This window comes from Neomonachus schauinslandi, chromosome 1, assembly GCF_002201575.2.
Source record: "Neomonachus schauinslandi chromosome 1, ASM220157v2, whole genome shotgun sequence".
NCBI lineage: Eukaryota > Metazoa > Chordata > Mammalia > Carnivora > Phocidae > Neomonachus > Neomonachus schauinslandi.
In genome coordinates, this window is record NC_058403.1 from 110,309,203 (window position 1) to 110,326,371 (window position 17,169).

The 17,169-nt window shown below is 38.7% G+C and overlaps 2 protein-coding genes across 4 annotated transcripts in view; one reads left to right on the forward strand and one right to left on the reverse strand.

The window, feature by feature from the left end:
* Positions 1 to 10,769, reverse strand: part of EIF2A (eukaryotic translation initiation factor 2A) — a 35,972-nt gene extending 25,203 nt beyond the window's left edge. For 2 of the 3 annotated variants that reach the window (XM_044915183.1, XM_044915186.1), the window contains exons 1-2: positions 10,725 to 10,759; positions 823 to 892 (exon numbers count right to left, since the gene is read on the reverse strand). In XM_044915183.1, coding sequence (XP_044771118.1) covers positions 823 to 892; positions 10,725 to 10,752 — 98 coding nt within the window. In that variant the 5' untranslated portion in view covers positions 10,753 to 10,759. Of the gene's footprint in view, positions 1 to 822; positions 893 to 10,724 lie in introns of all 3 variants that reach the window. The other variant, XM_021685974.1, reaches the window with a different exon arrangement.
* A 186-nt stretch (positions 10,770 to 10,955) lies between these two features.
* SERP1 (stress associated endoplasmic reticulum protein 1) lies at positions 10,956 to 16,537 on the forward strand. The gene is made up of 3 exons (XM_021685975.1): positions 10,956 to 11,515; positions 11,819 to 11,894; positions 13,113 to 16,537. The coding sequence occupies exons 1-3, from the start codon at positions 11,432 to 11,434 to the stop codon at positions 13,151 to 13,153; spliced, it is 201 nt and encodes a 66-aa protein (XP_021541650.1). The 5' UTR covers positions 10,956 to 11,431; the 3' UTR covers positions 13,154 to 16,537.
* The last annotated feature ends 632 nt before the right edge of the window (positions 16,538 to 17,169 follow it).

The following is a 17,169-nucleotide window of genomic DNA, read 5'->3' on the forward strand; positions in this document are numbered from 1 at the left end:
ATCTTTAAAAAAAAAAAAAAAAAAAAAATATCTTTAAAAAAAAAAAAAAAAGATCACAATCTGTGAGGCAGGGGTATTCACTGCTACTAGCTTATCACTGCTTCTCAACCTTTTTCAGCGGACAGAACTAGAAAATACAAATGTTTTTATGAAAAGAAATCATGAGTTCATATCGATATATGCGTCTATCCTTTCATTCTTAATGCTGAAAAATCTTGGTTTCTAATGATGTTAATATATTTGTTTTATCATACAATGGATTTAAAATGACAATTATCAATTTTCACTGATAAGTGTTACCAATAAAATGACTGAATGCATTTCAGAATTTTGCATGTCATCATACGGTTATGCCACCAACTTAATACTTTTATTATAATTTTCTGTTTACCCATTCATTGTTTCTTTTTAGAAAAAAATTTATCTGTATCTATCTAGTTATATATATATTTTCTATTTCCTTCCTTTCCTCTATCTTTTTCATTGTCCGATTTCATGACGACTATAGGCAGTGGTTTGGCTACCACATTTGCAAGTTTTTCTTCATCCCCCAAGATAAGATTCTTCGAAGATTAAGGCTTGAACTCAAATATACTAAGGTCTACACTTTTTCTTTTAAACATGCTGAAGCTATTATTTTCAAATCTAAAGATCAATCATTTTTCTTGATAAAGAATATGCATTCTTTCCGTCTTCTGTTAATATTATGTAACACACCCCAAGAAACCAGCCTATCCTTTCTTGTTCAGAATATAACACCAAAAATAATTTAGGATGTATTATACAGTTCCCTATTACATCAGTCAACAATATAAACCATACCTTGAAAACAAAGTGCTTTCTGTAAAATGTGGTGGTCCATTTACCATGTACAGTCCTTCTGATCCTCGGACTAAAGAAACAAAGTGGAAAGAACCACCTTTAGTTTGTTAATAAATACTCAGTAATCACAAATATTTTTAAAAACAAAAAGCTTTCAGGGGTGCTTGGGTGGCTCAGCTGGTTAAGCGTCTGCCTTTGGTTCAGGTCATGATCCCAAGGTCCTGGGATCAAGTGCTGCATCGGGCTCCCTCCTCAGCAGGGAGCCTGCTTCTCCTGCCCCTACCCCCACCCGCTCATGCACTATCACTCTTTCTCTCTCTCTCAAATAAATAAAATCTTAAAAAGAAAAAGCTTTCAAAGTATCAATGAAATTACTAAACATTTCATAGAACTACAGAATGTTAGCATTAAATGAGTACATTTTTCATTAAATAAATAAGAGTGCATTTTTCTTAACCCTATTGCATGAAATCATGCAACTGCTGGGAAATTAATACATAATGCAATGGAATGAATGTTTATGTCCCCCCCCCCACCCCATCCCCACCCAATTCTCATGTTGAAACCCTAATCCCAATGTGATGGTATTTGGAATTGGGGCCTTTTGGAAGTAATTTGATCATAAGGGTAGAGACCTTATGAATGGGATTAGTGCCCTTCTAAGAAGAGCCCCAGAGAGCTAGCTAGCTCTCTTTCTGCCATATAAGGATACAATAAAAAGTTGGCAGTCTGCAACCTGGAAGAAGAGGAAATATTAGAAAACAGGGTGGCTGTGTGCTTTATACAAAAAAAATAACAGGAAAATACGGAATATATCCAAAGTTCTTAAAAAATGTAAGGCATTAGTAATATATTTACAATTTCTCAAACTAAGAGAACAAGTAGGATGAGATACATTCATTTACTAAGTTCCAAATAACAGTAATACCCTAAAAAATAAAGTGGGAACAGAGTTCAAGATTAAGCAAAACCATTGATAGAATTAATTATATATATTTATATTTTTTTTAAAGATTATTTATTTATTTGACAGAGAGCGAGCACAAGCAGGGAGAGCGGCAGGCAGAGGAAGAGGGAGAAGCAGGCTCCTCACTGAGCGGGGAGCCTGATGTGGGGCTCCATCCCAGGACCCTGGGATCATGACCTGAGCCAAAGGCAGACGCTTAATGACTGAGCCACTCAGGCGCCCCAGATTACTTATATATTTTTAAATGGCTGAATTAGAAGTTTCTAAAACTGAATCAAAAAAAATGATTTGTTCATTTGAAAAAAGCTTACTGAGTAAAAAATAAAAACTACCTCCCAGACCCTATGTTGAGTACTGGAGATACAATAGGGAGGAAAATCAGTCTTGTCCTGACCTCATTAATCACATAATTAGTCAAATACATGGAATTCTGTAAGTGTGCTTAGTGCTACAAAATAAAGATCTATGGGGCCAATCCAGTGAATAGGGAGTTTTGATCTAAAAATGGAAGATTAGGGAAAGTGCCATTGAGTACAGGATTTGTGTACTGAGATCTGGAGGATGGGTACAGTTAACAAGCAAAGAGAACAGGAACAAGTGCAAAAATTCCATGGCAAGAGAGATGAGAGAGCATCAGAGGCCTTTATGGAAGTAACTGGAGGTGGCCGAAGTCAGGCAACGTTGGTCTGTGGCCTAAGGTGGGAAACTTCAAAAGGGTTTTAGGTGAAGTTCTAGAACCAGATTTGCATTTTGAAAAGGTCAATCTGGTCCAGTGTAGAGAATAAACTGGAAGAGATTAAGAGTGGATAAGACTATTCAAGACAGTTCTGCAGTGGTCCCACAGGAGAGTATGGAAACTTGGACTGATGGGGGGCAGGGGAAATGGTGAATGAGTGTTCAGTATTTAGGAGATAAAACTGGCAGAACTTGTTGATGAGTTACTATTTTATCAGCTAAAATTCTTGCTAGCCACAAAAGTTTAAGTGCTGAATAGAAGAAAAACTTATACTAAAGTTCATGGTTATATTTTGATTTGCTTCCTTTTCTGCCAACTGTTCACAAATCTTCTACTCTTCCCTTTACTGAGAAAGCAGCAGAACTGACAAATAGGGGCCGCTCTTGGCTCCATTTCCCTTCTCAAGGGACAGTTCTCATAATACTGATTTTCTATCTGAGAATTAACTAGCTCAATTTTCAGATATTGAAAGTAATATAACTTACAGTCCCAAAGTAAGTAATTTAAAGTTAGAAAGTTATTAAGGAAAAGAACCACTGATGAACAAGACAAAAATCTATGCCCTCATGGAGCTTCCATTCTAGTGGAGGGACGGAAGATAAACACATAACTAAATGATGAGTTTCTTGTTAGATATCCGCAAGTACACAAGTCAATACCATGTTTCCTCACATGCAGAGCACGAGACTGAACTGTCAAACTGTTACAGGTCATTTGGCCTTGAAAAGAATGAAGCCTAGCAAAGTGTTCTGCATATATCAAGATCTAAACTCCTAACACTACATGGCTTACAAGGCTCTATTTGATCTGGTCCCTGCACAGCTCTATGTCTAGGCATTAATGAATCCATAACTGCACTCAAGGCAATAATTTCAAAGGAGCTCAGTCCATTGCTATGTCTTGAATGAAACACTGAAGTTATCTATTTTAAGAATCTCTAATGACATTAGAAAACATTTTGTGCCAAAAAATGTTTTCCTACAAGATTTTAAAACTATGAACTATAATTCTCTAGCATCAAAATTCTCAACTGTTTTTCAGTTTTTTGGCTAAGATCAAGCATAACATCAAAATTCTCTTACTACACAGGCAAAACAGTGCTATTTCTCATCACCAAATCATTTGCTGTAATATCATGTACGACACATTAGCATTTAGAACAGGCCATTCATTTCTTAATACTATAATAATGGTTTTCACAAACATTTATTTGAGAGATTAATAAAAAGTGAACTTACCAAAGTAGGGATTTTAGTTACCAGATTACACTTTATTACTAGGTTACATAAAATTGTGTCAGCCTAATGAGGTCCCTCCCACAAGCTGCTATTGCAATTTAACACATTAAGGGCTCTCTTACAGAATTTATATACAGGCCTAGGAAAATAAAACAGCATTTCATCAGTGAAGCCCCAATGAAGCTGCAGTGTAATTAGAAAATGTGCCATAAGATGATGTAATCAAGCCACATTCTGTTGTCTTAACTGTTGGCCCTGAGAACATATGCCTAAAGTGACTGGCAAAAAAGAAAAAACAAGCTTGGGCGCTTGGGTGGCTCAGTTGGTTAAGCAACTGGCTTCGGCTCAGGTCATGATCCTGGAGTCCCAGGATCCAGTCAGCATCAGGCTCCCTGCTCAGCAGGGAGTCTGCTTCTCCCTCTGACCCTCCTCCTTCTCATGCTCTCTCTCTCATTCTCTCTCAAATAAATAAAATCTTTAAAAAAAACAAGACAAAACAAGCTTTATCGAACTGATCTCAGCTTCTTGTGTTCTCATGAACTTGTAACTAGTGACCTTGGTCCTCTATATTTGTTCATTTTGCTGTTATCACCAACCACAATGTTTACTTGAGGTGAAATTCAAAGTCTTTGTACATTATACTGCTGACTCTTGAACAACACAGGGGTTAGGGGTGCTGAATCCTGTGCAACCGGAAATGCGTGAATAACGTGACTCCCCCAAACATTTAACTACTAATAGCCTACAGCTGACCAGAAGCTGTATCGATAACATAAATGGTCAACACATATTTTGTATATGTATTATATATTATATTCTTACAATTAGCTACAGAAAAGAGTTATTAAGAAAATCACAAGGAAAACACATTTACAGTGTTGTACTGTATTTATTTAAAAAAAAAACGTGTAAGTGGACCTGCGTATTTCAAACCCATGTTGTTCAAGGGTCAACTGGACTAAAGTGGCAGCTATACTGCAGAACCCACGAAGGTAGCCTTCTGACCACAGCAGTGGGAACTTTCAGACTATTCAGGGCAACCAGCACAAGGTTGTCCTTTTCTAAAATTTCTAGTTCATACCTACATACCAAACTAAGACAGGTGGAAAACTCCAAAGGATCTACTATAGACTGTTTACCACCCCCCTCATTCATATGTTGAAACTTAATCCCTAATGTGATGGTATTTGAAGATAGGCCTTTGGGAGGTAATTAGATCAGGAAAGCAGAGCCCTCAGGAATGGGATTAGCACCTTTATGAAAGAGATTCCAGGAAGCTCCCTTGCCCCTCTGCCCTATGAAGACACAGCAGACAATGGTGTCTTTGAACAGGAAGCAGGCCCCCACCAGACACCAAATCTGCCAGTACCTTGAAGTAGACTTTCCAAGACTCCAGAAGTATGGGAAATAAATGTTGTTTAAGCCACCCACTCAATGATATTTTTGTTACTGGAGACTGAATGGACTAAAACAGAACAGGAGTGAGGAATGAAAACTACTTAACCCACACTCTTTCATACAGATTGTTAACTCAAAATCTTAAAAGGCAACACTTGACAGAAAAGTCAGTGTGAAGTGTCACTCTTGAGTGTCACTCAAGTAGCATTCAATCTCATGTGGTTCTCACTTCCTGGTTTTAGTGTGTTTCTGGAGAAGCAAAATCTTGGATCAAATTGATCAACTGCTTTTCAACATGCACATGTTCACATTCTAAATAAAGAACAGTTTTAAAACAAAAATCCAAAAGTTGTATGTTCTGATTCCATTTATATAACATGCTTGAAATGACAAAATTATTGAGGACAGATCAGTGGCCGCCCATGGTTAGAGTAGGAAGGAGGGTCTGACTATAAAAGGGAAGCATCTTTTTCTTCTTTTCTGAGAGAGAGAGCGCATGCGCACATACAGTGGGGGATGGGGTGGGGTGGGTGCAGAGAGAGAATCTTAAGGAGGCTCCACACCCAGGGCAGAGCCTGACACAGGGCTTGACCTCACCACCCTGAGATCATGACCTGAGCCGAAATCAAGAGTTGGACGCTTAACTGGATGAGCCACCCAGGCACCCCAGGGTAGCACCTTCTTTGTGATGATGGAGCAGTTCTATATTCTGACAATGGTGGTTACATGAATCTACATACGTGATAAAATTTCATAGTACCATATACACACGCAAACTGGTGAAATCCAAACAAGGATTACAGTTCAGTAAATACTACAGTACAAGTATCAATTTCCTAGTTTTAATAATGTACTATGGTTATATATTATCATTGGAGAAAGCTAAGTGAAGGGTACATAGGAAACTCCCTTTATTGTTTTTGCAACTTCTTATAAGTCTTAAATTGTATCAAAATATAAGCCTTTTTTTTTTCTTTTTAAAGACTTTATTTATTTGACAGAGAGAAAGAGAGAGACAGCGAGAGCAGGAACACAAGCAGGGCGGGTGGGAAAGGGAGAAGCAGGCCTCCTGCCAAGCAGGGAGCCCAATGCGAGGCTCGATCCCAGGACACTGGGATCATGACCTGAGCCGAAGGCAGACACTTAACGACTGAGCCACCCAGGCACCCCTATAAGGCTTTTTTAAAAGACCATCATTGGGATGCCTGGGTGGCTCAGTCAGTTAAACGTCTGCCTTTGGCTCAGGTCATGATCCCAGGATCCTGCGATTGAGTCCCGCATTGGGGAGCCTGTTTCTCCCTTTGCCTGCGGCTCCCCCTGCTTGTGCTGCTCACTCTTGCTCCCTTGCTCTCTCTGACAAATAAGTAAATAAAATCTTAAAAAAAACAAAAAACATTTTTGATAATGATTGTTCACAATATGGCAAGAAATTAAACCAATCAAAAGTTTGGGAAAAAGTTTCTTTTTTTTTTTTTATTTAAAGATTTTATTTATTTGAGAGAGACACACAGAGGGAGACTGAGAGGGAAAAGAAGACTGCCCGCTGAGCAGGGAGCCCGACACGGGGCTTGATCCCAGGACCCTGAGAGTATGACCCAAGCCGAAAGCAGATGCTTAATAAACTGAGCCACTCAAGCGTCCCTGGAAAAAAATTTTTCAACATTTCTCAAGAATAGATTTGCTTGGGAATACCGAACAAAAGTGCTTCATTAAAATAAAAAATTGAATAAATCAAGATTTTTGTACTAAGGTAAAAACGAAGTCCATGAGACAAAAGTATAAACCAGAGCTACTTTAAAACTGGTGATACTGTTGGTTATATTCTTTATAACAGATATGTCTATTTTACGGGAACTAATTATCAATTGAATTCATCATAAAAATCATACTGAGTCACTAGTCTTGTTCATACATATAAATCACTATTTAAAGCAAATATTTTACTTCACATCTCCTTACACAGAAGCATAACTATGAAAAAGTGCTGTAAGACATTTTGGAACCACTAAGATACTTCACTGGATTTAATCAGTTTGAGTAACTTATACAAGAATAAGTGGATATACAAAGTGTATTAGAAGACACACAAAATCAGATTCATAACAGAACATAAACTGTATTACAAGTTAATAAAAACAAAAATAAATATGGATTCAAAAGTTCTTTTCAATAACGAAAACAATTTTTGTATATATGACTTTCTAATGAGGAATTCATTTTAATTAGAAGTATGACTGAATGTGAAACATTGAATAGAATGTAGATAGTTTAATATAGTGTACTGAGAGTTGATATGATCCCTTGTTTTTAATGATTTTCCCCTTTAATTAAAGGGGATCTGGAAACATGCTCTATTAGGAAGAAAAACCTAAAATGTGAACAGCTCTTTTCAGTAAAGCAACAAATAAATGCCAGAGTTTCACAGAGAAAAACTGTTTAAAAACAAGAATATTAAATATTGTACTTAAATAATATCTTTCTAAAAATCAGTAGCCTTTCTGGATACTCATATACCATTTATTGCTCTAGGCCTGAGTTAGTATGAGAGAACTACTAGGCTTCAACAAACGAGGGTTCTATGCCAGGGATATGGTGATCACTATAATGGGATACTTTTTCCAACCCTTACACCCAGTGCAGTACCTATCAATGTAGGACAATGACTCCATTTTGAATAAATTATCTCAATGGCCTCAACCAGGCAAGCTAATTAGAAATATGGGTTTCACGTAAGGGCCATTGTTTTACATGCCTGGAATCTAGGCCCCACCTTTTAGAAGACTCTAATTCTCCAAGGGAAACTATCCAAGGGTGAGAATGTAATTTGGTCCTGGTGATTTGATTAAAAATTGACTGATTCAAAGATGAGCAAGATCCAGCCAAGCCAAGCCAAGCCAAGCCAAAGACAGCTAGCATTGAGACTGGCAAAAAATGTGCTTTCCTTTGGGGCTGCTAAGCTGGTTGAATGTAAACATGGAGAATGTTAGCCTGAGAATGAATTTTGTTTTAAACATTTATTTACTTTAGAGAGAGAGGGCACACATGCAAGCAGGAAGAGTGGCAGAGGGAGAGAGGGACAGAAAGAACCCCAAGCAGATCCCCCCCAGGGTGCAGAGCCCAACTCGAGAGGCTTAATCTTGCGACCCTGACCCCAAGACCATGACCTGAGCTGAAATCGAGTCGGATGCTCAATGGATTGAGCCACCCAAGTGTGCTTTGGCTTTTTGTCATTTCCAATTAAAAGCTGTGACTAACACAATTTACTGGGCAATGTCCAAATTATTTTAAACTCCAAAATTCCATGAGTCTAAGTTTTAAAAAAAGATTTTGGAAGTAAAGGAATCTATTATTGGCTGAAATATCTATACTAACAATGTTTAAAAAATTAATCAATGCGTTCAAGTAAAAGCAAAATGGACAATGAGGTTGAATGACTGATAATAATCCTGATTCTGCCAACTGGCAATGTGAATCTCTCTGGGCCTCTATGAATATGAGAATATGAGAAATAGAATGATTAGCTAACCCTGAAGCTCTTACAAAGTCCTGGATTTTAAGCATTGTAAGAAAATTATCATTCTTAGTTAATTTGACGATAAATGATTATCCTTCATTAATTTATTCCTCCATCAAACATTTAGAGTGTCTATTGTTTAACATGCACTGTAACTGGTACTGAGAAGACAGGGACGAGTAAAACTCTGCCCCCGCCACCAAGGAGTTCACGGTCTAGCAAGGCAGAAAAGCACCTAAACAATCAGATAATTAACCTACGTGAAAAAGGAAAAAAAAAAATTCAAGTATATATGAAGTACAAAAATAGCCTGGGACTGACTGATCATCTGGGAAGAGTGAAGAAAAGCTTCAAAAAGCAATGATGTCTGAAATGAATTTTAAACGATGAAAAGAAGTAAGCCAAATTAAGAGGAACAGGATAGTCCTAGACTGAAGTAGATTTTTCGGGGGTTTTAAAAAGAGTTCAAAACTGACGGGGGAAAAAAGGGGGGGGGGGGGGCAAGGAAATGCAAAGAGCTTTTCACAGATTATGAAGGATTTCACATGCTATGCTAAACAGGATGGAATTTACTCTGTAAGCATTGAGACGACCCTGTAAGGATTTTTTTTTTAACGTGAGAAAATTTATCAGATAATTTTAATGTACTATTTTTTATAAGAGTTCAAATAAGCATTTAGTATTCCAAAATTGTGAATAACATACTAGTTATCTTTATGAAGCCAGAGAAAAAAATTCATTTAGTTATGTAATTATGCCTTTTAAACTGTAATGTGCCTGGCATAATCATCTAACAAGTTATAGTCAGTATTTGATAAATATCTGATGAAGGAACTGTGGTACCCAGATTAATATGAGAGGAAGTGGGGTTTAACAATAAAGATTTTAAAAAGCAGAACGGGAAAAAGTGCAAAAGTTTTTTAAGGATCCTTTCAAGTCTCCAGGGACATAACCCCCTTCCTCAAAAGTAGACAACCTTGGGGCGCCTGGGTGGCTCAGTCGTTAAGTGTCTGCCTTCGGCTCAGGTCATGATCCCAGGGTCCTGGGATCGAGCCCTGCATTGGGCTCCCTGCTCCGCGGGAAGCCTGCTTCTCCCTCTCCCACTCCCGCTGCTTGTGTTCCCTCTCTCGCTGTGTGTCTCTCTCTCTGTCAAATAAATAAATAAAATCTTAAAAAAAAAAAGACAACCTTTTTGTTAATGACTTTTTCCCTTCTATATAAGCTATTCGTGACTTTAAAAAGGCCTCTATTCTTTGCTCTCCCAACTCCCCTCTCTTTATTTGATACTGATAAGAGAATCCCAGCCGTTACCGTAGTCCAGTCTTCCCGGACACAGTCCAAGACTAATTATCTTTTCCAAAATTATAAACTCTGCCTCCGCTTCAAAATCTCAGGAATCCCCTCATGTTCAAATTCGAAAATGCTCATAACCATTTCAATATCAGACGTTGCTAGATCATTTCTATAATGCCCACTGCTACAACCCCAGAGCACACTTGCATCACTTTAAATCTACACTACCACAGCTCTACTCTCTCTATTCGGCGCTACGAATCTCATTAAAGCGAGGAGCACAGAATTTGGTATATATATATTTACATATATATATATAATCAGGTGTATTTAATATGTGTGCTCATTCTAGGGACTTAGTTATTTATATTTGTTCCTTATTAGAGAAATAAATGATTTCTCACTGTCAACAAGGTCACCAGATAAGGGTTCGTATAAAACCAGTGTTGTACACCCGGGGTAACAAATTCAACTTGCACTTTCTGATCCTATCTCCCTTCCTCAATTCCAGTGGAACCTAAAGCGACAGGGAGGAATGATGGATGGGCCAAAAGGGAGGGGAACGCTGGAGCCCAGAGGCGGGGGCCTCACTTCCGATTGCCACGCTACACCAAGAAACCCAAAAGGCCCTCTAGCTCTTCCACAACTCACAAAGAAAGGTGGATAAAACACCAGTGCTTCTCGGGTTATCCCCAAGAGCAAAGACACAAAAAGAAACTGCTCTGAAAAACAATCCCTTGCTCGTTCAGGACTCACCTGTCAGGAGCGGCGTGGACGGCGCCATCTTGTCCCGGAAAAAGAAACCCATGCGCTTGGGTCAGAGTTCACGAGAGCCAAACCCGGCCCCTACACGTCTCCTCAGGCGTGGAAACCGCGCATAGCTGTTTCCGGTATCAAAAGCCTCGGGGCCAATTCACTTCCGGTTGGAGAGAGCAGCGGCAAAGGAGCCCGAACGCGCACGCGCAGCTCCGGGGCAACACTTTAAAGAGCGTCGCGGGGCTGGACGAGGGCCCGTGCGCCCGCCTTCGTCCTCCCTCTCCGTCTGCTTCAGCAGGCGGAGCCCGCACTTCCGCGGGGCGGAGCCCGTCCAGTGCTGACGTTGGCAGCCGAACCCGAAGTAGTTCGAGGCTACGGACAGCGCTGCCCGGTGGTTGCGTTGCATTTCCTTCCTCTTTCACTCCACGCTCCCGGCGGCGGCCAGAGCGGCGGTGCAAGACTATCCCGGCGGCCTGCTGTCGTCCCGCGCGCCCGCCTCTCGGCCGGCCAGTCCGGCGTCGTCAGTCGGCGCCCCGCGCCCGGCTAGCGCTCGTCTAGCCCAGGCCCAGCGGCCGGAGCTAGCGCCCCGCCTGAGAGCCTCCAAGCTCCGGCGGCGCAGGCACCAGGAGCAGAGCGTCGCGGCGGCCCAAGGAGAGGCGAGCGAGCGCGTCCAAGGGGTGGCTGGGGCAGGTGGTGGCGCCGCGAAGATGGTCGCCAAGCAGCGAATCCGTATGGCCAACGAGAAGCACAGCAAGAACATCACCCAGCGCGGCAACGTCGCCAAGACCTCGGTAAGGAATGAGCAGGCGCCCCTCGGTCCGGCAGCCCGGGCTCAGGCCTGGGTCGTAGGGCCGCGTCGAGTTCTCCCCGAGACCCGAGGCTAGCGGACCAAGGCCGCAAGCTGGACGCTAAGTTGGCGGGGCAGGCTGGGGGGAGGGGGTTCGGGAAGGTGGGTGCTGGAGCTTGGCGGTTCGGGAACAGAGAGGAAACCTGTGAGGTGAGAGGACCCGGCCACCTGACCCAAGGTGTAGGCTGCAGGAGCCCGGGGTCGGAGCGGGGTTTTGCATTTGAAAAGGGAATTTTCATTTTTGCAGAGAAATGCTCCCGAAGAGAAGGCGTCTGTAGGACCCTGGTTATTGGCTCTCTTCATTTTTGTTGTTTGTGGTTCTGGTAAGTGTTTTGGGGCTACCATTGGGTAAGGGCGTTGGATGTAGGGCTTGGGATGACGTGGTGACCCATCAGTGGTGAATCCTACCAGCGTAGTTCTCAACTCACCTGCCGGGAGCCCCACAAAAGTCACTTTCATCTGAACCGAATTGCTTGTCCCACATATGCACAGAGGGTGGTGCTCCAGAAACTTCTCACAGCTTGATCTGTGCTCACAGGAGATCAGAAAAGGAGGTCAGGTCCTTAGTAATGATCAAGTTGGAAGAAATTTAGACCAAAACAAAAAACCCTTACGGAATGAGAATTCAGAATGTTTTGCAGCCTCATTATCGATACATTTGCAAAAAAAGCTTAGGAACATGATGTATGTATGGACGTTGAACTTAATTTAACGTGTCCCCGAAACTAATGTCTTTATGTCAAAATTGGGTATATTTTATAGAGTAAAGCTCTTGCAAAGAATTGATTCTTTATAAAGGAAACGGACCTGATTGGCAACTTAATGTATGAGATAAATGTTTTTAGATTAATTAAAGAAACGTTTGCCATATGGTAGGAAAAATAAGTTAGTAGATTAGCCTGCTGTTAAATTAATAGATTGTTGCCTCTGCATATTACAGAATACCTTTCCTCTCTTCATTTATTATCTTAATATGCAGGTTGTTGATATTGAAGTACATGTTTCTGTTTTTTACATTCTGACATTCTAAAGTTACTGAGGTTTCTCTTAAACATTTCACTTTGCCTGCCTCCTAAACTTACTAGTTAGCAGCTTTCTTGATAAATGGCCAAGAGCCAAGCAATTTATATAACCTAAAGATTATCAAATTTCAGCTTTGTGAGAATGAGGAAACCTGGTTATATTACAGGCCAGGCCTTAGAAGGACACTTAATATTTTGGGGATAAATCAAAATAATTCTATGCTAGAAAAACCTCTTTGCTTTGGCACTTTAAGTTCTTTCTAAAATGATTGCGTATTGTAAAATCTCTTGGACGTTTAGACATAAAATTCAGAGAAACTGAAATTTAAAAATTAATTTAGACATTGAATTGTTAGAGTAGGCTTGTCTTCATTTTTTATTTCAGTGAAGTTACATAGCATTTGCAGGTAAGTTTAAGGGTGCGCTTGGATTCTTGTGAACTACCTTAATAAGTATCAGTTGCCAGACCTATTTTATTCAAAGCATGCATACTAAAACATTTGCTCTTTCTCTTTACAGCAATTTTCCAGATTATTCAAAGTATCAGGATGGGCATGTGAAGTGACTGACCTTAAGGTGTTTCCATTCTCCTGTGAATTTTAACTTGAACTCATTCCTGATGTTTGATACCCTGGTTAAAAACAATTCAGTAAAGCATCCTGCCTCAGAATGACTTTCCATATCATCCTTCATTTGTCATTCCAAGGTTTCTTCACGAGTCATTCCAAGTTTTCTAGTCCATACCACAGTGCCTTGCAAAAGCACCACATGAATAAAGCAATAAAATTCGATTGTTAAGTTACAGTAGTGGACCCTACTTATTCAGTCAGTAAAGAGTAAATTTTTTTTAATGTGGTTATTAAAACAGTATCCAGTATAGATAATTAGATTAAGTCTATGTAGACAGGGTCTAGATTTTGTTAACCCTAATGTGTAAATGCAATTAGCTTAATTTAAAATTTGGAGTTTGGTTTTTATATAGCTAGGCACTTTATTACTGTATCTTGAATTGAAAGCACACTCCCATATAAGGTCATGTAACTGTCCTGTAATAAAGTGCTTTTAATGGAACAACTACACAGCCTAGTTTTTCCATAATCTTCAGCACCTAAATTTTTTAAAAGCTTCTAAATGCTTAATACAAAGGGAGATGCTTATAGCTACAACATCTATTTTAACAGTATTATTTCTGTTACTCTACCTTGGATTTTGCATGAGTAAATTATACTAACCTGAAATGCCATAACAAAACAACTTGATTGAGCATTTTGTAACTTAATGAGTTTCATTTTCCCTAAAAGCTACCATGGTGGAGTAAAATCAGGGAAAGTTTATGTCACCATTGATTTCACCAGAATTACTTTAATATATCAAAGGGGTCTACTGTGCTAGACAACATTTTAGGGAAAAATACTACTAAAACTGGGTGTCTCATCAGGACATACTGATGAGTCCAATGTGCCATAAGACATCTTAGCACATTAATAGCACTTTTAATACCAAAAAAGGCACATCAACTAAAAAGTTACTTAGTGTTTGGAAATAATTTTCTAGATTTATGATTAAAATTTTGTTAGGGTACTAGATACATCAGACTGAAGTGCCCTCTGGAAGTAAATGGATTTACTGATAAGGATGTCTTTATAGTCTTCCCTTTGTTGTATAATTTTATAGGTTATGATTGATCAAAGTTTCTTTTTACTAATGGTAAGGGTGAGAAGGCAGGTTTTGGGTTTTCTGGTACTGTTGAAAATTGTAAGTTTTGGCTATTTAAATACTTAGTCATAACTTGATTTAAAAAAAAAATAAAGTCTGAGAGGTGTCTCTGTATCAATGAATTGGAAAGAAAGCTGCTCGTTTGCTTTGTTAATTGCCTCAGGATATCTCTTTTAAAATAAGCTGTTTTAAAAGAACAGAAGGGAAGTCTGCTACCTAATACACAGTGTGAACCTCAGAGCTTCTGATACCCCTAAATGTAGGGGGAGAATGAGGGAGAGGAGCAGTTAAGAATGTTTAGGAATTTAACTACTCAAGAATAGGAAAGGAATCAGCCGACCTTGGACCAGCAGGTTTTTATCTGCATTGTTACCTGCCTTTCTCACCCAGGAAATCAACCCTGTACTTGTTTCCTTCTTTGAAGCCAGTGTCTTGGTTGACTAATTCTATTTTATTGTAACTTTAAAAATGAAAGTTACTGTTCTAAATTTATAGCAGGTGCCTTATTCTTTGCTTTGAGTCAAACCATTCCATATTAGAATTTCCCCTGGTTTACTTTAGATAATTGGCTTTAAGATGTTAGGGTTTGGGTTTTTTTAAATTGTACAATGTATTAATTTGACTGTTAAATTGCTATAGCTAGCAATCATTTTACATATGTAAAGTTGCATTCCCTTTGTATTTCATGTGTAATTTCCTAATTGAGAACATTTTATATTAAGGATGGATTATGCATGTTTGGGTCAATGAAAGCTATGTCTTATTTGATTTATCCTTTAAAAATAAAGTTCCCTGAATATTTGATGCCTTCTAAAAGGAAATGATTTTACAGATGTCTTACCGGAGTGTACTTTTTGTAGTTAATAGAAAATTATTTTAAAGAATGCCTAGTATTATGTTGTACTTGAGTTAAAATAAATAGTACCCAGAGACACAGATTAAAAGTTCATAACTGGGAATAAGTAGCAAGAAATACATTAAAAGCACAGTGAATTAAATACTTCCTTTCCTAGGATTTACCCTCATCTCATTATCCAAGTCTCATTCAAGGAAAAATAGTTCTTTCAAATCTCCCTTTTCCAGTCGAATTTTATGTCATCCAATGTTGAACACAGTATGATAATATTGAGGGGTTGTCTACATTATCCAATTACTCTTTGTCATTTACCTTTAACATTTCAAGGAGTTGTCAATGATTTCATTGTATCTGTTGCGTTGTATATAATGTTACTCAAAATAATTGGGCTTCCAAAATAAGGAAAGCTTTTCACTGTAACAGGATGTATTGTAATGGGCTTTGACTTACATCAAAGAAGTGTGTATCTTCAGCTGTGGGGCCACAGCTCTTCTCACTGAGGTTACTGGGGTTTTGCTGGCACAAAGGAATATCATGGAGATCTGGATTGTGTTCTTGGGAGGTTCATCATCAAAATTTTATTGCTCATAAAGCATCTGTAAAATTTAGAGCATCAAATTTTCCACTAGAAATTGTTTTGACATTTGATTTGTCATTACCTACCTTTTTAGTTTTTTAACTTACTGTTTTAGGTGCAAACCAGAACTTCCAAGAAGCAGGAGTTGGGTTCAACAGCAAATTCTGTGTCACTCCCTTAGAGAATCATTTCCTGTCAGAACTTTATCCCACTCTAGCTACTTGTACTGCTTTATCTTCAAGTTGAATTAGGACACAAATGTCCTAATTTGAAAACAGTACTAATGAGCAATAAAAGGCTAGAAGCCAAGCTGAAGGGGAAAACTCAACCGTCTGGACTTAGTTAATTCAAAGTAAATTCATGTATAGCACAGAATCCTAAAGATAGAAAGGACATGGGCAGTTTAGTCCAACTGCCCCAATTTACAGATAAAAAATTCATTTATTCAGTGAATATTGAGTTATGTGCCAGATATGGAGTTACAGCTGTGAATACAGAGTCCCAGCACTCAAGTATCTTTCAGTCCAGTAGTAGGGGAAAAGACCATAAAATGAAGACCATAATTGTGGTCAGTTATTTCAAAAGGAAAGTAAAACCAGATAAATGGTGTCCACTCTCACAGAGCTAGTTGAGGTAGAGCAGAAACTAGAACCAAGATTTCCAGACTCAACTGTACCCTAGAGAAACCGTAGGAATGATTGCAGAACGTCCACACAGAACACTTCTGTTTTCATGAACTCATTACTTCTGCTTTTAGAAAAACTCGTAATTTTCAAAATTTTTGCATGTTGCCAATTTAAAAAAAAAAAGTCCTTTATATTTAGCAGTCTGCCCTCTGGCCCATTGCAATTAAGTTTGAAAATGAATTTAAGTGACAAATTTACTATTGATATTTCCTGTACAGCACAAAAATAGATCAAATCAGTAATGTTATCCACTGTAACATATTCAAGAGTACCTTTTTAAAAAGTATTTTGTTATATAATCTTACTGTATTTTTAAAAATTTTTCATCTGTGATGTTGAAAAATCTTATAGTCTGGTAGCCAAAAAAAAAAAAAATGCAGTCATGTGCCCTCCGTAGATTCTTTTTATTATAAAATTTCAGTGAATAAATCATGTGTGACTTTTTTTCACAGTGTGAACTTCTACTTTGGGATGCAGATAGAACAAATCTGCAAATTTAAATATTTAAACTATGATTTCAGTGTCATTAAAAGCATTAGTAACAGGTTTTTCTTCTTTTCTCATTGTTTTGAAGAAGTTTGAACAAGGGGAATGAAAATAATTGATTTTAGAGCCAGAAGGAACTTTAGAAATTATCTTGATTAGCCCCTTTATTTTACATCTGAGGAAATTATGGCCTAGAGATGTGATCTTTCCCATCGCCAATGAACCAGTAGCAGAACAAGGATTAGAAAACTAGTC